Below are 24,294 nucleotides of genomic sequence, written 5' to 3'. Positions count from 1 at the left end.
TACTTCATTCTCATAATGCATATTTCTCAAAACACTAGTTCCAAAATACCCTAATTTTTTTTCTTTTATTTTCGAATGACTGAGCGGTTTTATCACTTACGACACCGACGTTATTTAAGGAGTGAAGTCGTCGTCGTACTTAAGTATGGAAGCGTTTAAACTTTATTTAAAAAAAAGTATCAAAAAGTATCCTCACACTATCAGTAAAGGTTATTAATCAAAAGAGAAATCTCTTTGATCAGAATCACGTACAGCCTACTTACATGAATTGCAACTATAAATCTGGCTGGTTAAAAAATAATGTAACTGACAAAACCTTATAGATTCTCGGGCGCATCATTTTTATAAGCAATACACAATTATCCTTTGTTATACTTTTTGTGTTTATTTTACAAACCATTTTCACATGGTTGCTGTGCTTTTGTTAACAAGTAACGCTTTATCGCACTGATGCCGCACTCGGACTTCTGGCCGTTCGATAAGTGTCATAAGAACAATGAAGATGCAAAAATCGGGGAACCTTCGATATTAGTAAGTGATTTTCATTAAAATTAAATGTGAGTTGCTGATTTGTTTGTTGTTCACTCACGTAAAGAACAGCACTATTTTAATGACGAATTTATCTAGTTAGTACTTGGAAATAGATATTATAATAGGTACTGTTTCTCTTGGAATTTAAAAATAGTTCCCGCGTGGCCAATAGTTAAAAGCTAAAGTTAAACAAGTTCTGCGCAGCAGAAATTTATGTTTTACTTTTTAGACGTTAAGTAACAGAATAATTAAAAAAATAGGTAAATAAACTGTTACCGCCTTCAAGCCTCAATTCTTTGATTTTCATAACTGTTACGTACCTACACTAGGAACTTACAAGGAAAGGTACCTACCCAACTGTAGCTAAAAAAAAAGTGTCCGTTATTTTAGACTACTCTCTAACATATAAAAATAAAACAAATCGGAGCTGGACAGTTGGGTACCTTTCCTTGTTAGTGTTAAAAGTACAGTCGAGTTCATAAACTTCTGCGCAAAAATTTGATCAAAAATATGTGAACACGACTCTATTGTGAACGGCGTAGAAGCGTGTTCAGATATTTTTGATCAAATTTTTGCTCAGAAATTTATGACCTCGACTGGACCTACCTAACTTAGTTAAAAAACACTTATTTTTTTAGCAAAAGCAATTAGGTGCCATGGAAGGAGAAGTCAAAGAAATTCAAATGGAAATAGCAGCAATCAAGAAAGACCGGCTAGACCAAACAAGAAAACAACCGAAACTTTATGGGAATGTAAGATGTGTATTTATTTGTTTTGTTTAATATCTCAGAATGTCTTTGGCTTATTCCGTTTATCCAACCTAAAACAGCCACCCTAAGATGGATACTCGGAAACGCGTGTCCGTCTATCTGTCGGCAGCCGATCGTGAAATCCGCCAGATCACAAAATTCCTAGGCATATCATGAAACGCCGCCATTTAATGATTTGGCCTGTTTAGGCATATCATGAAACGCCGCCATATCGGTTCTAGCACTTCACCGGCCGCTGCCGAAGCACGCTCGCTTCGCTCGCTCGGCTCGTGCGTTGTGGTCACAATTCATACTAACCACTCCTCGCTTCACTCGTCGTACCGTCGAATTAGCTCGTTGAAGTGGCAATGGGCAGGCGATATAGCATATGGTGCCGAATAGTTCTCGAATGGAGACCGCGGATCAGCAAGCGTAGCGTAGGACATCCACCAAAGAGATGGATGGATGATCTGGTTAAAGCCGCAGGTACACGGTGGACGCAGGCCGCTTCCAACCGAAGCAACTGGAGGTCTATGGGGAGACCTATGTCTAACAGTTGACATCCTAGAGCTGATGTGATGATGATGATGCTACGCGCCATAAAAGCGCAAATAGGATAGAGTTTCTTTTTTAATTCGAAGATTAATTAGCGTAGGAGTCACCAGCACCAATATATGTGTCATAACCAGGGGTCGGACCTTGTAATCTTGCGCACAAGATGATGTTTTTATTTAAACTTCCGTGTGACATGTAGTAACAAAGTAGCATTAATGAAGTTACAAAATAATTGTAAATAAATCAATGGAATTCAGTGAATAAAATAAATTTCATATCGTTTAATAAAGAGGTTGATAAATTATAAGTGATAATTGTTTATGAAAATCAAAAATACTATTTGAAATCATGCTATAAGTGGTTTGTCGTCATCGGCACTTTTTGTCCGACCCCTGGTCATAACAAAGCGTGCTAAAATTTCTGGGGCCTGTAGGACGTGTCATATTTTTACACGTTCCACTGTGGCTGCACGTACCGAGTTCATAAACTTGTGAGCAAAAATTTGATCAACTAACCTAATCAACAAAAAGTTGGAAAACCCCCGACTTTGTCACTTCAAAGTTCAATATCTCAAAAATGGTTATATCGATTTTGATAAAACATGTCTAAAAACCATTCCTAAAAAACCTGCTTTCAATTAAAAAGACCGCATTCAAATCGCTCCACCCGTTTAAGAGCAAAGGTGCCACAGACAGACAGACACACACAGACATACATACACGCATAGGGATCAAATTTATAACACCCCTCTTTTTGCGTCGGGGGGTTAAAAATAGCTGAATACGACTCTATTGTTAACGGCGTAGAAGCGTGTTCAGATATTTTTGATCAAATTTTTGCTCACAAGTTTATGAACTCGACTGTATCTACTAATTTTTTAGTACAGTACAAACCTATTAAGTAAGTTTTTTTCTCACTAGGTCTCTGATATAGAGGAAGTAGTCAGAGGCCATGCTCCATACGATCCTGTTCCTAAATATCACGAGGTGAGAACTTACGGTAATTTAGAACTAATTACATTTATTTTATATATAACGTCTAGAGTCAGTACCGTAATAGAGTCCGTGAGCCCTTAGAAAAACCTTCGGGTTTCGGGGGAAATGGGAAGGATTTGTGTAGAAAACGACAATTGTCTTTTTGACTTAGTAGCTATAAATCACGCGACGAGTGCACTCATTGTGTTTTCATTGATTTATGTAGAGCAGTTAAAACCACTACTTATTTATTTAATTTGTTGTTTTTCGGAAATCTATTTCCATGGGGAGTCAACTTAAACAGGGTATTTCTGTAAAGAGCCAATCACGGGGCATTGTACATAAATATTTTTTAAAAGAAGCTGAAAGTTTCAAGAAAAATGTTGATTACAAATAAGTATTTTAATAAGAATAAAAAGTAGTGTGTTAGGGCGAAACCGCACTGAGAATTTTTCACCGCGTGATATTCTATTCGCGCGAATTTTATGTGCGTATAATTAAAATTATTAGATCCGTACCGCATCGCATTCAATCTACATCAAATCACAGATTTTTTCCACGCTATTTTTTTACCGCCAGTGCAGATACTCGTATAAGATTCAATGTGTTAAGGAATTGCGACGAAAAAAAACGCGAGGTAAAAATTCGCACTGCGGAGGGCCTTAACACGGGGTGTTCTCTGTTTAAATAATTAACGATGGAAGAATTCGAAAATGCTGCCGCACACGGAGACGCGAATTAACTTGAAATGGACCCCAAATATATTCGATTGAAAATTTTCTGTGGAAAATCACTATGATCTCAAGGGGGTCCGATAATATTTTATTTTTTTGTGGGGAGAGGCTACAATAGAGATGTCTCTCCAAAGCAAAAGCGTAGCAGTATTCTGTTAGGGGAATGCAGAGGCAAAAAAAGCCAGGGTATTAGGCTTCGCGAGCTTCATTCTTTAGAGTTTAGAGACTGTCTTACATAATGAGGCTTCCATTGATAGAGCTTAAAATATATGTTATTTCAGTAATAAATGAGTGATTACTGAGTTAATATTATCATATTTTGTAAATAAATATAAAAAAAAATTCGCGGTTCACGTTTCCAACCAAAGCAACTGTGGTGCTAATGTCCATTAGAACCTTTAGGACAATAATATTAAAGGAAGTAATCTCTGGTAAGGCAAAAGGGTTTGTTTGTTACTCACCAAATCACAGAGGTAATTCAGGGTAACAATGAGTGTCACACAGCACCAGTCTAAGCCATAGAGGTTTCCGGTCACTTGACCTAGTTTTACTGTATTTTCATGAGTAGGTGATAAAGCTGCGTGAGGAACTAATCAGGGCCAAGTCGGCGGCAGACGAAGAGAGGCTACAGCGTGAAAAACACGAGGAGAAACTAAAAGAGCTAGAGAAAAAGCTCAATGACATCTGTTCCACGGATATGGTGGCTGAAGTAAGTTTCAAATCCTTCGATTCCCTCTAGCCGAGACGCCAAAAGTCGGGTCAATATTTATTTGAGTGTATCGTATTACCGTCGCCGTAGCACCGACACAGGTTCTGACCTATAGGTAGATACACTTTATTTTATGAGAGGGAGGCAAATGTAACACGCCGTGTCTGATTTAAGCGTCCATACCTATACCTACTCGTTGGTATTACACGACGGAGATGTACCTAATACGCTAAAAAAATGATACAAATGTGCACCCCTCTAAGAGTGTAATCGCGGCATGACTTGACAATGATTTCTTTGGCAGATGTATGGTACAGTCACGAGCGATAATTTGGGACCCACTTAAGATCGAACATTTGTCATTTTGTATGACAATTGAAAGGATATTTTTCACGAAATGGGTACCAAAATAACGCTCGTGACCGTAACCTATCTCAATACGCATATCAATATCAATATTAGCAGTCAAAAAATGAAAAGGTGTCGCACGTCTTAGTTGCTTCAACTGTAGCTACATATTGCGTACAGTCGAACCATTTGATTCCTGACCCACCATAGAATGTTCTCACAATAAATGTCATAATGAATTCCCTTGTCAACAATGCGATGTCACTATGACTTTTCTACGAACACGGTCACGATTCAGTTGGTTCGAGTGTTCTTTACAATTCATTAAATTTGTTTGTTAGGAATCACGAACGAGTGAAGAAGTCACCTCACACAAGATTCAGTTGCGGGATATGAGAGAGGAGTTAGAGGAATTACGAATGACTCTCAACGAGAAAACCGAGCAGCTACAGGAGTACAGAATGAGGGTAAATTATTATTGTGAATATTCTGATTTACGTTTATAATTTAAAAATACAGCTGTCGGCGATAAAAAGGCGATATTGCAATCAAATGACAGTTTTTGTATGTGAAATCTGTCATTTCATTGCGATCGCGAGCGTCAGAAACGTTATGCAATACGCCCGTTGAATAAGCCGAATCAAGGTTATTGTTTTTTTTTCGTTATTTGTTTTGATTAAATTACATTATTTTATCACAAAAAGTATTATAGAAAATATTTGCATTGCAATGCATTGCTAAAATGCACTAGAAGAGTATTTAACATTGCAATATCGCAGCGATGTACCAGGGTAGCATGAACTTGAAAGATATTCAATGGCTTTCAAATATGAATGAATGAATTTCTATGAATCAACTTTTGATTCGATGTCAATAGACTTATTTATAATAATGCTATAGTTACATAGCTTAAAGAAATCGTAATCGCCTAAGCTTGATGATAAATAAGATCCCACGTTGAATTTACGTATAGTAGTACATGGATGACGTCGCAATTAAATCCTAGACGCACAGTGCGCATGTCTAGCTAGTGCATTCACTTCTACATAAGAACCCTATCCGTACAGTAGTGCAGGGGAAGTAGTAAATAACATCCGACCAACCCTTTTTGTTGAAACGAAAAACAGCTCTAACCTTTTGAAATAGAGCCACATATTAATAAACATAGTGTGAGACATAGCTTCTAGACTTGGAATATACGTCTACTACAAATTGCAGAACCGCTCTTTCATTTTATATGTTCCTGGTACAACATTTTCAAAGTAAGGTTGGAGGTTACGCTCAGTTACGCTTCCTCATATTATTTGTTCGTTGAGGGAACTATATTTTCTGGCACTTAAATTTAGATTTATCACTAAACTGCGATACCCTAATTATTATCTATGCCTAAGAAATATATTAGTCAAATTAATCAAATCTCTCTCTAAGTATGAGTCATCAGATTAATGTAAACCTGTATCCTAAATTATAGTTTGATCATCAAAATGCGATCACCAAAATAATAGACCTGTCAATTAATAAATAGATCAGTTCCTTAATTCGATGCTTCTACCTATTCTACTAAGGCAGGTCTGGTTAGGTACGACGACGAGCGAAGCGAGGAGGAGTGTCAGGCAGAACTGCGACTCTCTTATCTTATCTATCTTGGGGCTGGGTTAATTGGTGTAATTTGTGAGAAGATATTATTATTCTTATTTCATTCATTGTATATCGTCAAATTTCAGTTCAATTATTTTATAATCAATATTGATCAATAAAATCATACTCTTATTTAAATGAGGGTCGTGTTCGTATTGCATCTCTTGTATTGTAGGTAGGTACGTAACCTGAATGTGAATTCTAATTTTGAAAGTTTGTTTTTAATATAGTTTAATTGAATAATGTTATTAAAAAAATCCTAAGCCCCAATGTATTGACTCACGGTTCAGAGTACACCTGTAATTAAACTTTATGTACAAAATTATGTTTAAGTTGTGTTAAGATTAATAATTGAAACAGCGTGAAAATTACTGATTCGGCTTACCAAATCAATAAAGTAGAGTTGGAGTTTTATTTGGTTACATGTCAAAATTATTCATACCTAACACCCACAAGTCCCGCTAAAATAGTCTGTCTTTTTAGAATACTTTGTTATAATTTATTAGTACATTGTGTCTTAAGGGCCGTAAATAAGGAATTACAAACGAGAGTCTATTAGAAGCCCGAAGTCGAAGACTAAGGGCTTTAATGAGTCGATGTTCGTAATTTTAGTACCGCCCGTGCGACATACAATGTTTTTCATCACATTTGCGAGTAAAATTTTATATTTCTAAAAGAAAAAATATAATTGTTCCAAATATTGGCGATAGGTACCTTAGGCTGTGCTCTTAGTAGCGCCGCCCTCTACCTCCCCCAGCATGCGCCGCAGCGTTCGTGTGCATGTGGTCCTACAGCAGCGCGCGCAGCAGCATCAGTACGGGCACTGACTCATTTACCGACCTTGGGCTTCATGGCAAGAAAATTTGTACGCGCAATGACTCATTTACCGACCACGGGTTTCATGACAAGCGCATTAAGGTCGAGGGTTTTATTTGGGGGGTTGCAACCAAGGTAGCCTGCATGTTTCGACACTGTTTACGAGCAAGTGTGATGAGAAAATAATTACCTAACTGTTGCTTGTGAGTTAGTCTGCAAAAAATTTGGTTATTGCTATCTCGCGAGAACTATGCAATTTTATTTGATAAAGTAACCTATGTCCTTCCCATGGTCTCAAACCATATATCTCTATTAATAATTTCGTACCGGTCTACGGTAGACTCGAACGAAATGCACATCAAATTGAAGAGCGTAAAAAATTAGTCAATCCGAGTCGACAACTTGTAGGCGGAAAATTCGGATTATCGAGTATTTTCAATATAAACTTGAATAAATTACTAAGTATATAATGGCGTTGCGAAGTAAACATGTCAATCAAAGTCATCACATCAAAGTGGCGTTAGTGTCACGTCATCACGTGTCACAGGTGTCACAGGTTTGCATTTCGTTCTCCATTGTGACCTCTTAAGGGCCCCACACACGGTACGATTCGTCGATTTTCATCAGATCGATCGTACAGGCCCCACCACGGCCACGGCCACGGCGGCCACGGCGGTATAAGGGGCCCTTTAGGTCTAATTTCTTTGATTGTGAGACAAAAACATCATAGTTATTTGGGCAAATAAGATTTAGGAGAAATATCTACTGGTGAAATACCGATACGTAGGTTAGCCGTTAAAGTGTTTGTAATAATATGAAGGCTGGGAATATACGTCAGATTCTTCGATAAGTACGAAAGTCTTTACTGGCAATAAAAAAAAATCAAACATATTATTATGAGTCTACATTTTACCCGAGCGAAGCCGGGTTTTCATCTAGTATCTCTATAAATCCATACCAAATTTCAACTTATTCAGCGGTGGAAGATTAAATAGGAAACAGACGGAGAAATACATAATATTATTATGTAGAGTTACTTTCGCACTTCTAATAATTAGTATGAACATCTGGATCTGGAAGTACTTAAATGATCTACCTACACCCATATTATATTATTACTCTAATTATCATTTATCAGCTGTTTATGGCTCTGTGTTCGGATTGTTTGTCGATTGTAAAACGGTTTATGATTGTTAACACGGACACATTCTTTGCATGTAGACATTGCACATTTTCTGTGCCGATCCAATCCAATTTAATCATTTAGGTATGTCCCGTTTTACATAATTTTGTATAATTTAATCTATTATTACAGCATGAGAGCTTGTCTGTCGAAGACGTTTTGAAATGACGTAGAATAGTTACTATTATCACGGCTTTTCTAAGAAATTTAAAGCTTGCAAGGGAGTCTTAAGTGTCGGAATAAAATCATTAAATCTTTCCGTATAATGTATTGATGCAAAATTGCGTTAGGTAGTGAAAGGTATATCCTATCCTAGGTATATTCTATGTAGTAATTAACCACCGTTATCAGCACAATACAAGAGGCCATAAATTCGTTCTTCAAGAAGTTATAGGATAAATCTGTACATGTCAGAAATGTCTGTTTTGGAAGACTAGATATAAAATCTAAATACGTTTATTACAATTAATTGCATTCTGCCGCATCCTGCCTAACAACATAAAACCTTTCGTTGACACGCCACGTGTTTTTGTAACACTGTTGATACAAGCAAATACTGTCTTGTCTGGCGCAAACTGCCATTGTGCGTCCCACACTTGTACCAATATCTTGATAATAAAAGTGTTATTATTCTCAAAAATCTGCAAGGCTGAGCCATTGTTGTGCGGTGCAATGTTGATCCCAGGTAAATAATACGTTATATTATATTGTCTAATTAAATTAATCCTTCACGCTACGCGACTGTTTTTTTTTTAACCAGGCGGATTTAAAGTTGGTTGTTTCTGGATGTTTAGGCAAATTACACTCGCCAAGCACATTTTCAGAGTTCCAATACATTCAAATTGTATTTATTTGTTCTACACAGGTCATCACAATAGATGTATTAGGTAAAAACTGAAGTAAAAGAACTATCGAATGTTGTAGTAACATGTTCGTATACATAAGTCGACGTTCCATATTTGAAAAATAACTTAAGTCCCATATCAATTCTGTGCACTGCTTATACCTACAACAGGTCATTTAGGTACTTAAGTTTTTCGTCTACATAATATACAGTTGGTAATGAATTAGTGACACCGTATCTCAGTATATTATTACTTATATATTGGTTGGAATAGCGCATTGCCGCGAAACTAATTATGGCTAAACCACGTATTTAAATAGAAAGGCCAATTTTAAATTTTTACTCCAACGTATTATTAAATTCGTAAGTATAGTTTTTGAGAAATCTTCCCTTGAGAATACAGGCTACCGAGAATAAATACGAGATATTTGGGAAGCTTCTTTAGAACCTACGAGTATAAATATTAACCTGAAATGTAACCGAGATGTGCTTGCAAGTGCTGAAGAATTTCAAGTACCTAGGTACTTAAGTAATGTTGCTTTCTAGAAATTTACGACGCAGCGTTGTATTTCAGGATGCCTTAAAGTGCTTTTCTACGTAGGTATCTACACTTCAGTATGGTTCATAAGTTGTACTTAGTTGATTCCGCCATGTAGGCAATTTTAGGAACGACTGAACTAAATCTAAAAATTCTTTCACTGAAAACTTTACAATATCTGTTTTTCCTTAAAGTTTTTTCAATATAATTAACCGATTGGAATTTTGACTATGTCGTACTTACGCCAAAGAACAAAACTGCAACTTACCTTGTTAAGTATACAAAGTATAGCGAAACGAATGCAATGAGGGCTATCGCGTATGAATTCGCCGCTAGAGGCGCTAGTGTAGCGTGAGGTCTCCGAAATGTCCAATCTCATAGTTTTTGGGTGAGCTACGCGGGTTTATTTGTAATTAGAATAAATTTGTGAATATTTTGCAATATCTGAAATTAATTATAGCAAATATGCGATCCGGGGCAAATGAATGTCTGTGTTTTGAGACAGTTTTGTCTTTCGGAAACCTTTGTCCTCCCTTTTTTCCGAACAAAACGGGGACTATGCAACACTATGGCATGCTCGATATTTTTATGGCACGGTTTTAAGGTGTATTAGATATGAATTTAATCTAAACTTTGTTTTCACGCCCCTAATAACAGACTTTGAAAGCCATACTTAAAAACCTCACGCTACAGTGCGCCATCTAGTGAGACAAAAAACGATAGCCCTCATTTGCACGTCACTCGGTTCTATTGCTTGGCGCCGATGTCAAAACTGGCTGGCACGAAGTGAGTTTTGAGATAAGTTTTAAAGTTCATTAACCGTTAATAAACCATTTCGAAATTTGCTTCATAGCATAACAAGAGGGATTAATATCAAGAGCTACTAGATAATTATCTACTTGCTCCTCAAATATACTAATATACTGCCAAACTTGAAAATTTAACTGAAACTACCGAACGCATTTAAGTAACAAAGAGTTTTGAAATGCCTTGTTGTGTTTACACCGGTAATATCAAGATATTAATCGCAGTAATTAACAATAAGTAATTGTTTTTTTAAGCACTTTAATTATGCGAAATAAACATTCCTTAAATATTTAATGACTGTTATGACTTATTAACCGTTATACTCGTAACAAATTGACTTGTAAAAGCAGATTTGTTTCATTTAAATTTCAAGTATGAATGAGAAAGGTGTTTTCTCTTAACTATTATTATTTTAATAAAGTGCGTTAATCAAAATAAAGTGTGTTCGTCATAAGAGGTTGGACTCAGAGTCACAACTCAACAGGGCTAGGACACTATACTAGACTTATATATAAAAAAAAACAGGAAACGTCACGTCGTTTTTTGCCGTAAATTAAGTGCCACAGATAATAAAGCAAGTCGGTGTCACCGGTGCTGCTGTGTAGGCTAGCGTGTCAGAGTATTTAATCTGTGCAGCTAATGCGGTTAGACGTGTGCTCGCGCAAATCGCAAATACAAGGTCAGTGTTAGATTAAGAAGCTTATAGCCGATTTTACTATGACAACTTTTTTATCTGTGGTAGTAGGTAAATAACAACAGTAACGTAATGAATGTTCAATACAGTGTCAAATATAGTACTGTAAATAAATAGGGCATTTCTATCTACCGTTGTACCCTTAGTTTATCTCTCCGATTTCAACAAAATTTGGAAGGTAGATTCAGTCTATGATTCCGAGCTGGAAAAACAGGGACTCCAGATGTGTCCACAAAATATTGGATGGATGTGTTCGTTTTGAGCTTTGGTTTTGAGATACAACGGTAGATAGAAATGCCCAATAATGAGTTTCAAATTTGGAACAGCTGTCAAAATCAATGGGCCTGTATTCAGGTATCCATAGATCAACTTTTTCTCAATACAAAATGTCACTTTAGTATGTTTTTAAACATAAATCGCACGACAATATAACGACTTAATTGATTCGTCAATGTCTTAGAAAAAACATTCGTGACAGAGACTTATCTTACCGCCATTACTGTAGATATAGTATATAGTACATTACTTGAGTATTTTTTTTAGCTGTGATGTTGTTTAGTTTATAATAGTTATTTATGTGACTGATACATAATGCCTTTAGGCCTTTAGGCATTCAAATACGAGTGAGGGTTTATACTAGCAATAGCGAGTTGTATAACAATATCTCACGAGTATTTTAATGCCTAATTATGTACAGTCGCATTTTATCTACGAGTTGGTACATGCATGCTAAGCATACATAAATTTTCTACAATATGTTCAGATATATACTTACCCGCATTTTCGAGTTAGTGGTCCTTGTTTGTAGGCAGGTATAAAACCTCAGCTTCAATAAATGACTGACAGTGACCGTTAAACTTTATTTAATTATAATTAATTGTCAAATTACTTATAATAAATGTATCATTCGTTTGATGACAATAAAGTCAACCAAGCATTTTCTATCATTCATTCATATGAATTTTTATCCCTTAACATGTAGGTTTTTTTTTCAGTATCTTCAAGCCCAACAACAGGTGGAAGAAGCTAAACGTCAACATGATGTTATTGAGTTTGATAATAAGCAGGTGTCCGATCAAATCCAACTGGAAATTCAAAAAATGAAGGTAGGTGTGGAATCAAAGTACTGATGACAGGAGATGGCTTCGCGCATTTCTCCTCTGCTAAAAACCAGACCTAGTTATGATCTTTTGATAGTTGCGATAGATGGCATTACACGCCACTATTGGCGTATGCAAGTATGCAAGCGATCAAAGTTGCCGTTTATGTATATACTTTGTATTGTATCGTATAACTCTTTATTGTACATAAAACACATAAAAATAACAGTTTACATTGAGATATCAATGTATAAAGGCGAACTAATCCCGTAAGGGGTCTCTTCCAGTTAACTTTTTAACGATTGATATGACAACAGAAACAAGAGTAGACACGTAATGAAAATTTAGAAGAGCCAAAACTTAAAACTAAATAAATAATTTTAAGGTTGTCGCACACGTAACCGCTTGGCACCGGATCGGCGCCGCCTTACCTCATCTGCTTGCCGTCAACCATAAGCAAGCACGTAACGGAAACGGCTCAGCATCTCCGAGGTATCCGCGCGGCTGCGGCTAGGTGACATGGCGCTTAAAGGTAAGCGTCCACTGATCCGCATCGTACGTTTCGGACGTATCGCATCGCGTATTCTTTGTATAGAGAGTCGTACAAGTGCGTCCACTGACCCGCACTGTACGGATCGCACATTTCTATACAAAGCAACAAATCCGATACGTCCGAAGCGTACGATGCGAATCAGTGGACGCTTACCTTAAAGCGAGGCGGCATCGCGATCGAATCGAAACTGCGAGAGGCAAGCGGTGGGCGTCCCCGTTCCGTCGGCGAGACGCAAGCGCAAGAGTTGCCCGCGCGCTGCTTGCGGATTACTAGCTTGTGCTGAGGCGAGGCGATGCTGCAGGGCTACTACGAAACTCGAAATTCGAAGTTCGTGTCGTGCGGTCCCTCTCGCTCTCGTATTAAATAGTGTAAGTGTAAGAGGGACAGCGCACGACACGAACTTCGAGTTTCGAGTTTCGTAGTAGCCCAGCTGTTCCGATGCCGATATGACGCGTGCGTTACAGTATGGAGCTCCTTACAAAGAATACTGGACGGCTCAAGTTGAGACGTTATGTGTGCGATAACCTTTATGCACAATGGATATGCCGCTACGGGGTGGTTTTACTAGTTTCACTCTGTCTTAAATTGAATTCAGTTTTTAACCCACTCCAAAAAAGGAGGGGGTTATCAATTCTGTTGTATTTTTTCATGTTTGTTACCTCAGAACTCCGTCATTTATACCGTTACATACTATAATAATATATTAGGCTTCAATCACACCTGCTGGCTCGTGCCGAGGCACCGACTTCAGACTGGTAGAAAATTATTTTCATGTTTTTTTGTAGGCGGTTTAATTTTTTAATTACTGAGATTTCGCTGCTGTCTGTCTGTCTGTCTGTCTGTCCGTCCGTCAGTCACAGGGCTCTATCTCTTGAGCCGTAATAGCTAGGCACCTGAAATTTTCACAGATTAGGTATGTATTACGGGGCCGCTACAACAACAAATACTAAAAATAAAATAAAGTTAAAAATTAATGGGGTTCGTCAATCGTCATACAAGAAACGTGTTTCATTCAGCGGTTTTTGGTTGCTAGGCTGCCAAGATGACCGCCGTCAGTTACTAGGGGCAACGCGAGTGACCCTATGTTGTTTTTAATGTTTAACTACTTATTAATTTGCGATTTTATTAGTGCTATTTTATAAAACTTTCGATAATTGTCTATAAGACCGTGGTTTATTTTTTTGTGCAGCATTAAGACTAAATAACAATTTATGATCCAAAAACCTCCAACACACACTACACAAAAGCCGACTTCAACAAAGTACTCACAGCTGCTGTGTTTAATATTTTTTACACTACAAAATGTCCGTTATAATTCATACTTAGTAACACTATTTATTTACAAGGTGAAAATTTAAAATGGGGTTAAGATTTATTCACTAATTCATAATAAGTACGCGCCGTCGGCCGAATGAGGGCTATCGTTTTTTCACTCACTAGATGGCGCACTGTTGCGTGAGGTTTTTAAGTATGGCTTTCAAAGTCTGTTATTACGGGTGTGAAAACAATGTTTAGATTAAAATCATATTAAACACACCTTAAAACCGTACCATAAACATATCGAGCATGCCACAGTGTTGCATAGTCCCCGTTTTGTTTGGAGAAAAGGGGGAAAAAAGGTTTCCGAAAGACAAAACTGTCTCAGAACACAGACATGCATTGCTCCGGAATGCATATTTGCCATAATTAATTTCAGATATTGCAAAATATTCACAAAATTATTCTAATTATAAATAAACCCGCGTAGCTCCCCCAAAAACTATGAGATTTGACATTTCGGAGACCTCACGCTACACTAGCGCCTCTAGTGGCGAATTCATACGCGATACCCCTTATTACCGCGCTCAGCCACTTTTTTTTCTGCCGCGGGCGCCTGGCGCATGGCAAGAGTCTAAAGCGCTATTCAGCCACAGAGGCGACAGCCAAAGAGGATGAGAATTTGAATTTTTCTTTACTCAAAATACTTAGGTACCTAGTGCTTAAATTTTGGTGATATGTTTTTATTAACTTGTAATGTAATGTAACTAGTTATGCTTGTTTGGGTGGAATTAATATTTCAACTTAAATTTGAAGTGGATAATAATATCTTCAACTGATTGAGCTGAAATTTTGCATGCATGTATAAATCCGATGACAATGCAATATTATTATGACGTAGAGCTGATCTAATGATGAAGTTAGATGTTGGTCATACATGTCATACATGCCATAGGAACACTGTAATAAAACGACACGACCGCATCGATTTTGGTCTCATTTGATTCGTCTTGACGAGTACCTACTTTGGTAACCAGGTGCAAAAAGTACCGCCAGCAAAAAATATTTTACAAAAAATGATTAGGTACTTAACTATCCTACTAATATTATAAATGTGAAAGTTTGTGAGTATGTTTGTTACTTCTTCACGCTGAAACGGCTGGTAGGATTTGGATGAAATTTGGCAAGAAGTTAGTTTATAACCTGGATTAAAACATGGATACTTACTTTTTATCTCGATATTCCCACGGGATAGGGATATAATCTCGAAATAACAACCGCTGGGCTTCGAATTATGAAATTTGGTATGTGGGTAGCTGGACGTTATCCCAATGTTCCCCCCAGGGGATAGGGATAAAATCTCGAACTAATAACCGCTGAGCAGAGTCATGAAATTAAGTATTTAGATAGCTGGACATCTGGAATAACACATAGGATACTTTTTATCCCGATATTTGCACGGGATAGGGATAAAATCTCGAAATAACAACCGCTTGGCATGGGTGTTTTAATTTAACGTTAATGAAAACCACGATGTTATTTTAGGAAATTCCCAGGAGAATTTACTTAATAAAATCCCGGAATTTCAATATAACTGCTGTATCTAATGATTTACGCGTGCGAAGCCGCGGGTAAACGCTAGTTTGTTTATAAAACATTATACGGAGGCGAGTCGCTCGCACTCGCACTTGACCGATTTTTTTGTTATATATATAATTATATATATATATATATTTAAGTACCTACTCTATTTGATCTGATACATCCTTCATTTCTTACTTAGATGCAGTTTCAAGAGAAGCTTCAGGAATTGGCTCCTCTGCCTGACTTGCTGAAAGGTGCCCAGATACAGTTGCAAGAGGCAAAGCAAATGCAGAAACTGGCAGAAGATAGTACACAGCAGCTCTCTTCTGAATTGCACCGGGTCAGAGAAAAGGTAGGTTTATTGGGCAATTTAAACGTAATGCAAATTTTCTTCAATTACCTCCGGAATATTGGGCTAGCGTGACTGAACACACCCTGTAAAAAAAATATCTCTTTGTATTCAAGCGTTTCACGCGGTGCACTAGGAACATCGATCAATGTACCTATAGATACATAATTTGTCAATCTAAACCTTATCATCAAACAGCACTAGAGGAGGAATTTTGCGGGCTTTAGACAGTACCTATTAATAAGTAAGGAGTAAAAATACTAAGTATCCTTCTGACAACTCGAAAACTAAATGTTTTTTTCTGTTAACGTTACCAACTGACGTGCCCGCTAAATGCCTCCCTGTAGTGCTATGTTTGCTTATCATCTGTTAAAATATTCCTAAATAATATGAAGACACTCGTATTTAGACATCTACTTAATAGTCACATATGCAATACTTGTATTTTTTTCAGTTAGTAATGGCTGTAAATAGTTTAAATCAAGAGAAAGCAGACCGAAGTAAACTTATGGACGAAAATAAAGTAATCAAAATAACAAGTTACGAAAAAGACAAAGAAATCGACACGTTAACTAAAGAATTGGACGAGTACAAGTAAGTTAACGCCAAATGTCTTTATTTATAATATAAGTTATAACATGGAACTCGATTTCAAAGCCTCAAGCCGGTAAGGTTGGTATTTTTTCTTCAAGAAAGATTTCGACTTTAAATCGGAAGTATACTGGGAGAGTAGGTATTACCTACCAACAGATTTTTTTCCAATTTGATTAATAAGTAACTGATTTCTGTAAAGCACACTACAAACAACAATCTTATTGAGAACCTCCTCCTATTTTGAGTCGGTTAATTAGAAGACAGATGTCAAGAGATTTACATCAGTAGCAAATTTATGATTGCACACGATGGTATACTCTGTTCCAACGGCAGAAGAAGCACTTACCTACTATGGACCTTTCGCATGTATCTCTCAACGTCATTCTAAAACATGATACAAATTTTTTTATTGTCTTAAGTGACGACAGCACATGCTTTGAAAGTTTGTACTAAGAGCAAATGATAAACAAAGTGCATCGGACAAAATATATACTTCTTCAGCGTTTGTTTTTTCATCTGCCGTTGGAATAGAGTAGATATACCTCTAGATAAGAAATGCTTTATTTAACCCCCGACTCAAAAAGAGGTGTGTTATAAGTTTGACCGCTATGTGTGTCTGTATGCCTGTGCTTATGTGCACTGCTTGCTTGCTTATGTGCACTGTGCACATGTGCACATGTGTCTGTCTGTGGCACCGTAGCTCTTAAACGGGTAGAAGGATTTGAATGCAGTTTTTTGTAATTAAAATCAGGTTTTTAACGATCGTTCTTAGACATGTTTCATCAGAATCGGTTTAGCTATTTTCGAGATATTGATCTTTGAACTGACAACGTCGGGGTTTTCTAACGTTTTGTTGGTTATACGTAAGATTTAATTTCTTCATACAAAGACATTTGGAATTAAAAAAGTGCATTAAGTAGACATTGTTTGTACATTGGTACCTTTCTCACAAACTCGTGAGGCTATAATTTGTCCCAACGCCCCTGCGAATTTATGGTACAAAAATAATGCAGATGTACTTTTGTTATTAGATCCAAAGCTTTTCGGCTCGAAGAAAAATTTTCACAGCAAGAATTGAGGTGAGTCCATTAAAATTTTTGTTTTCCTCGGAATTAGGAATCTACAAAATACGAAAACTCTCAGTAGGTATGGTTTGCATTCATTAATTCCCGGTCGGAATGCAAATATTTTGCAGATGTAAGTAAGGTCTATTCACCCTTCCGTGTCTTATCATGTAAACAAACACTTCTTGAAGACACTGTCACACTTTTTTCTCGGATTACACAATAACCATCACTTAAAATGTTGTTGTATACTTAAAGAAACGCACAAAGTATTGAAATCAACCAAGTATTTAACCACTGAAAAATATAATTTCGAATAAGATTGCCTTCAATAATCGAAGGAACGAATGAATACTTTAAAAATATCTGCCATTGCAATGACTATATTGTCTATGGTCGTATTGATGGGAAACGACAACTTATCGATATCGATAAATGTGGCAATTAATACTTAATGTAGAGATTTAGGAAAATGCTTTTAAATCAATCATAATAATTAAATTACTTGGAATTGTTGTGGTATAAAACTTGGCTGTAATGGTGTTCAACCTTTGCCTTTTCCAACAGAGGAAATAATAATAAATAAAATAACAAGAGTTGAATCTAGAAATGTCATTCGTTTCGCTTCTTCGCATGATGTCGTACGTTACGGGTGCTTTTTTGTGATATTTCTGATGACTTGGCTTACTTACGGATTTGTTTATGTTAATAGCAAAATAATCAGTCACGTTTTATGTATATTTTATCGACTTTTCCAATCACTAGTCATTGTCTATTATCACCTGTGACGTCACGTTTGCTTACATGATAAAACACGGAAGGACAGACTTTACATATCTCTAGGTTTCCTTACAGCGTTTTCCTTTTTTTGAAAAGTCATGCCAGTGATGCCAAATTATTGAGCAATTAAGACTATTGGTGCTTCGTTTCAGACTAAGACAGCCTGGAAGATATGAAAACTATGGTTTTTAGCCATAATAATATTCGAGCTTTTAGCTCCCCTGACATTTTTATTATTTCGATTTCTGTGGTGTCTGCAGGGCGTATCGTATCGTACCTAACGTCATTCTCGCTCTCGTATTAAATAGTTTAAGTGTCATTGGTACCGCACGACACGAACTTCAAGTTTCGAATTTCGTAGTAGCCCTGCTGGCGACTCGTGCCTATTTTTTTTTTAAATGTTTTGTGAATGTCGCAGGTACAAAGAGAAGTCAACGGAACTTGCCCAACTGCTAAAGGATTTCGAAGAGCTACGGAGCGAAAGCAACAGGTCACTCAGTCGATGCAAGGAGCGCTCTGAGTCCATGAGGCGATACATGCAAACCCAAATAACAGAGTTGGAGAGGCAGCTCATACAAAGCCGGGCGCAGTGCAGTGCTTGTCAGAAGGAAAGGGACGAAGTAAGTTTTCCACTGATTTTTAAGTATCTAACGTCAAAGACATTGAATCGCGAAGGCACCTGTCCAGTGGAGTAGAGCGAGGCAGCGAAATGGAGCGGGGAGGTAATGCGGAGCGGAGTGGCAGACGTGTCTATATCGACTGGCCGAAAATTATTAGTCATACCATAATGTACCTTATGCTTGTCATAATGTAATATTTGACATAACTCTTTATTGAAAAATCTTCGTCAAAATCTGACGTTATTTTTTGATTGAAACATGTGTATAATCTGTAGTAGCATAGACTAGCGTAGAGATGGTGGATAATTTGACATTTTAAAGATCGATTAATGCGCGGATGAATAAGCAATTTTTTTTTACTTTTCTTAAAGTTGCGTGTATGTTGCGGCGAGTAACCAGTACAATATACATATATGAGGGTTCTGACAGAATATCAGCGCTGCAGGCGTCTAACGCCTCAGCATAATGCTTTGCGGGGACACACAAAATCATATTTTATATTTTAATTTTTGTATTTATTTTTCTCTTCTTTTTTGTTTTATTTGTATTTGCTGTTGTTGTTTTTTAGTTTTGTTGTATTTGTGTGTCTTTGTGAATGTCTTCTATTCTATTCTATATGAATACACAATAACATATTGTGAATATTGCGTCAATATCCCGAATTTTTTGAAGAGTTCCCTGCAAGAGTCCCTGGGTTTAACGCCAGCTAATGTGCGCAGAGCTCGCTTCTAAAACGGACTACGAGTATACGCCAATACTTGCCTTCACCTTACAAAATAATAAATACGATCTTCATGAGAAGTGAAATAGTAGATTGTACAGTCAAGGGCAAAGATAGCGACACGTTACATACGTTACACGGCCTTAATGTTAAGTGCATAAAGTCGTGTATACATATTTTTGTAACTTTGGCCGTGTCGATATCTTTGCCCTTGACTGTACAACAAGAGCATAAAACGAGCCATTTTACCCGAGGCCTTCATATAGCCACCCGCGCCGGTACGGCGAGAGTGGATAGATACGTCGAGGGGAAAATGAGTTTAATGCTTGAGTTTTAGACTGCTTTTCACTTCGATTGCGAGGAGATGAAATAGCAAAAGTGGAATCAATTGTTCACTTACTAGGTACCTTTTGTTTTTCATGCCCTAGTATACAGGGTGATTCCGGGGTCATGAGCAAGAGTGAAAGGGGTGATGGGGAGATTCACACTGAGCAACTTTTACTATGGGACCAGCCAGTTTGCAAAAAAAAACTGCTGTTCCATACATTTCGCATAGTTAGCAATCAATTATCTCTTGATTAGATGGTTTTTTTTTCGCGATTATGGGGCTGGTCCCATAGTAAAAGACAAAAAGTGATCCTATAAGGGTTCCGTTTTTTCCTTTTGAGGTACGGAACCCTAAAAATGAATAGGGGTTTGCAAAACCTAGTATACTCGTACATAATTAGCCTTACTTGTATCTAACTCACAATCTAAGTAACTACTTACCATGTATGACAGCGCTTGGGGTCAATGAGGGCTATTGTTTTTGGTCTTTCTAGATGGCGCCACTGTTGCGTGAGGTTTTTAAGTGTGGCTTTCAGTCTGTTATTACGGGCGTGAAAACAAATTTTAGATTAAAATCTTATTAATACACCTTAAAACCGTACCATAAACATATCCAGCAACCACAGTGTTGCGTAGTCCCGTTTTGTTCGGAAAAAAAGGGAGGACAAAAGTTTCCGAAAGACAAAACTGTCTCAAAACACAGACATTCATTGCCCCGTAATGCATAATTGCCATAATTAATTTCAGGTAATGCAAAATATTCACAAAATTATTCTAATTATAAATAAACCCGCGTAGCTCACACAAAAACTATGAGATTTCATGTATAGGTACGCGATAGCCCTCATTGATTTTGGTACAAGCTTGACCACTAGACATTTTTGGTTAGTATACCTACGTAGCTACGAGTAGGTACTACAGTATGTGTTACTAGCTTTAGCGCACGACTTTGCCCACATAGAATAAAATTTTAAGTAATTTACAGCTTGTAAATAGGTACTTATTTCCAGTCCAGTAATTTTAAAGTTCTTCACAATATATTAAATATATTGACCCGGATAACTCACGTCTTAAATCGAGTTTAGCTCGACATGTTTCGGGCTAATCCGTAGCCCTTCGTCTTCGGAGCAACGCGACTCAGCGGCTGCTGCAACACGCGCACTGCGCCCGCCGCTCTGCTCGCGCGACTACCCGACGAAACTGACACAAATAATAATATGAGTGAGTCTCACGGTAGTTTCATGTTCAAAATTCTTCACAAAAACTTTCGAAACTATTATTATCACATATTTTACCCTCTTAGGGGTTGTTTTTGATCCCAAAAATGGTATATAATTCCCAAATAAATTTTAACCTCCTTTTTAACTTCTTGAGATATGATTTCCCTTTTCTTAAAATTATTTCCATACCGAACCTAATCTAAATCATTTCAGCGATTTAAGTGTGAAAAGGTAACAGACAGACAGAGTTACTTTCGCATTTAATATATTAGTATGTAAAACGATGATACCAGCATTGATTTCTATGCGCAACGCGGTCTAATTGCGCATCATTATAAGTAATTGTAGGAAAGTTTCTTTGCGTGCGACTGCCTATAATTGCTTACTGTTTAGTAAACGATCGATTCAGTGACTTTATCAATGATAATCCTATTTTGGTCTGAACTGTACCTATCTATTGAAGCTGTTCCCAATAGGATGGATTAGCACATTGCAAACACGTTACACTCAGATTAAATATCAAAGAGATTTTATCGAGGATATTTACATTCAATTTTCATTTTCTTATTTTAGGCTCTAAGTTTAACGCATTCACTGCCAGCCACCTGACTTGACTAAACTGACCACACGTGCCACCGACGCACATGTGCGTTCAAAATGTATGAATAGTTATGACAGCGGCACTGGGGGGAAGTTCCAAAAACGCATATATGCGTCGGTGGTAGTATTCACTAAGAGTTAAGAGACTGATAGTACCTACTCGTACACTGTGTAATTTTTTTCTGTTTTTTTTTTTTAATTTGTGATTGATAAAATGTTCTCCTATACATCAGTTGATGTTTTACGAGTACGATGTCAAAGGGGTAACATTATCTTGAATAAAAAAAACGGATAAAATACCTTTACAAGATTGTTCAGCAGGTAAAACTAAACTAAACACTTAACTACCTACTAACTGAAAATTAGCGCCACGGTTTGCCGTGGCATTATGCTGAGTGGGGAGCTATTTAGCGTCATGTATGTCTTGTTTTTGTTCTATTGTTATGTTTTTTGATTGTGATGTTTTTATGGCGTTAAATAAATGTATTTAATGCGCAAACGCAATGACGTTCGCGATCGCATTCAAAATATCTTTCTATCATCTTATATCGTGTGTCAGAAAGAGTTGGTGAATACGATTGTGATTCGAAGTGTGTTAGTCAAAGAGGCTTCTGGTGATATATTCCGGATGTTTTTATTTTTTTTTTTTTTTTTATACGACTGGATGGCAAACGAGCAAGTGGGTCTCCTGATGGTAAGAGATCACCACCGCCCATAAACATCTGCAAACCAGGAGAATTGCAGATGCATTGCCAACCTAGAGGCCTAAGATGGGATACCTCAAGTGCCAGTAATTTCACCGGCTGTCTTACTCTCCACGCCGAAACACAACAGTGCAAGCACTGCTGCTTCACGGCAGGATTAGCGAGCAAGATGGTGGTAGCAATCCGGGCGGACCTTGCACAAGGTCCTACCACCTGCAAAAAGGAGATACCTTTACGGTAAATAACAATGTTGTACAGAATTGAACAGATTCATGAATGTTATTGTTGTTGCAGATCCGTCAAAGGATGCAGAGTCAAATTAACAACCTTCAAGAAAGCTTCGAGTTAGCCGAGATCCGGCTTAGGGGGCTCCAAAACCAGGTGTTTTCCCTCAAGAAAAGCTATTCGTGCATACTCGCCGATGAAAACGACGAGTTCAATAAGATCACTAACTCGTAACTCGTAATGTATTTGTTTTATTGTGGATAAACATTTTTCATTTTGCTATCACTTTGTGGTATTTATTGTTACTAGGTATATAAGTATTGGATAGCTATAGGTACAGGTACATTTGAATTTGACGAATTTTTATATTAATAGAGTTGCCAAGGAACTATTAAAATACAAACAAATGCCGATTTCATACTACTATCCTCGAAAAATATACGAAAATCTCACTAAGCGGTATGAGTATAACTACCTACGAGTAGTCAACCAATTTGGTTCCAGGGCCACCATGAAAACCTATAGCTTTGTTTGTTTTTACGTATAGGTCACGATGTCAAGTAGGTTGACATTAGTTGACTGTGTCTACTTGTACGGTCAGCATCAAAAGTAGCTGGTTACTTTTTTACTCTGTCACATTAACACATTTGCCAATCTTGTATGGCGCTAAGTACGTGGCTGTAAAACGACAAAGTACAAAAGTAACCAGCTAGTTTTGCTGCTGACTGAACTCACCAAAAGTGTTCAGGAATCAATTGCATAATATGCAATTATGAATTCTCACACACGTTGGGTTCCTATAGATTTGTCGCGGTCTAAATGCTAATTTATTCGAAGCTTAAGTCAAACAAAGTGAATTAAGATGTATATTTGGCATTGAAGCTATATTTTAACGTAACGTCAGTTATTAAGTGGTTGAGTTTTATTTAGTGGAATGCCATGCAGCCGTGCATTAACTCGAGCGGTGTTCGGTTGCAATAATTGGCGAGGTCCCGCCCCGCAAGCTGTCCTTGCTCCGGGGCTGCCTCGTTTAATGTCAACGCTCAAGACCAACCTTTTTATTACTCTACGTAAACATACCTCACACAAAGCTTTTTTTCCTTTTTCGGTCGACTTTGCTCTCGATCCGGAGTAACCTGTTCTCTCATTAACTGTCCACTAACAATCGCTTTTTTAAGCCAGTACAGACTCCTTACGCCGACTCCTTGTAGTTGAGAGGATATTATTATTTAAGTGGCATGCATTTTATTAGTTATGCTAATAAATGTTGCTTTGATTGAAGTCGCACTTTAATAACGGCCAGTCGATTACAATTCGATGAAATTTAATATTATTTCTTTGAAAGTATTACATTTTTCACGAAATGATTAGGATTGGAGCGATCAAATTCCCCGGAGACCTAAATAAATCTGATTACAGGTGCGCGTGGGTCGGTCCGCCCGCCTTATGCTTATTGCTTTTCTCCCTGTTTCCTTT

General features: G+C 37.3%; 1 protein-coding gene across 1 annotated transcript; it reads left to right on the top strand.

Moving 5' to 3' along the window:
- Positions 1 to 292: 292 nt before the first annotated feature.
- LOC141439856 (outer dense fiber protein 2-like) lies at positions 293 to 23,103 on the top strand. The gene is made up of 11 exons (XM_074104268.1): positions 293 to 531; positions 1,170 to 1,283; positions 2,756 to 2,821; positions 4,112 to 4,252; positions 4,942 to 5,067; positions 12,116 to 12,226; positions 15,814 to 15,966; positions 16,418 to 16,557; positions 17,589 to 17,636; positions 18,820 to 19,021; positions 22,888 to 23,103. The coding sequence occupies exons 1-11, from the start codon at positions 451 to 453 to the stop codon at positions 23,050 to 23,052; spliced, it is 1,347 nt and encodes a 448-aa protein (XP_073960369.1). The 5' UTR covers positions 293 to 450; the 3' UTR covers positions 23,053 to 23,103.
- The last annotated feature ends 1,191 nt before the right edge of the window (positions 23,104 to 24,294 follow it).

Source organism: Choristoneura fumiferana, chromosome Z (assembly GCF_025370935.1).
Source record: "Choristoneura fumiferana chromosome Z, NRCan_CFum_1, whole genome shotgun sequence".
Taxonomy (NCBI): Eukaryota; Metazoa; Arthropoda; class Insecta; order Lepidoptera; family Tortricidae; genus Choristoneura; species Choristoneura fumiferana.
The sequence above is the reverse complement of the archived record's forward strand: the minus strand, read 5'-3'. Positions and strand labels throughout refer to the sequence as shown.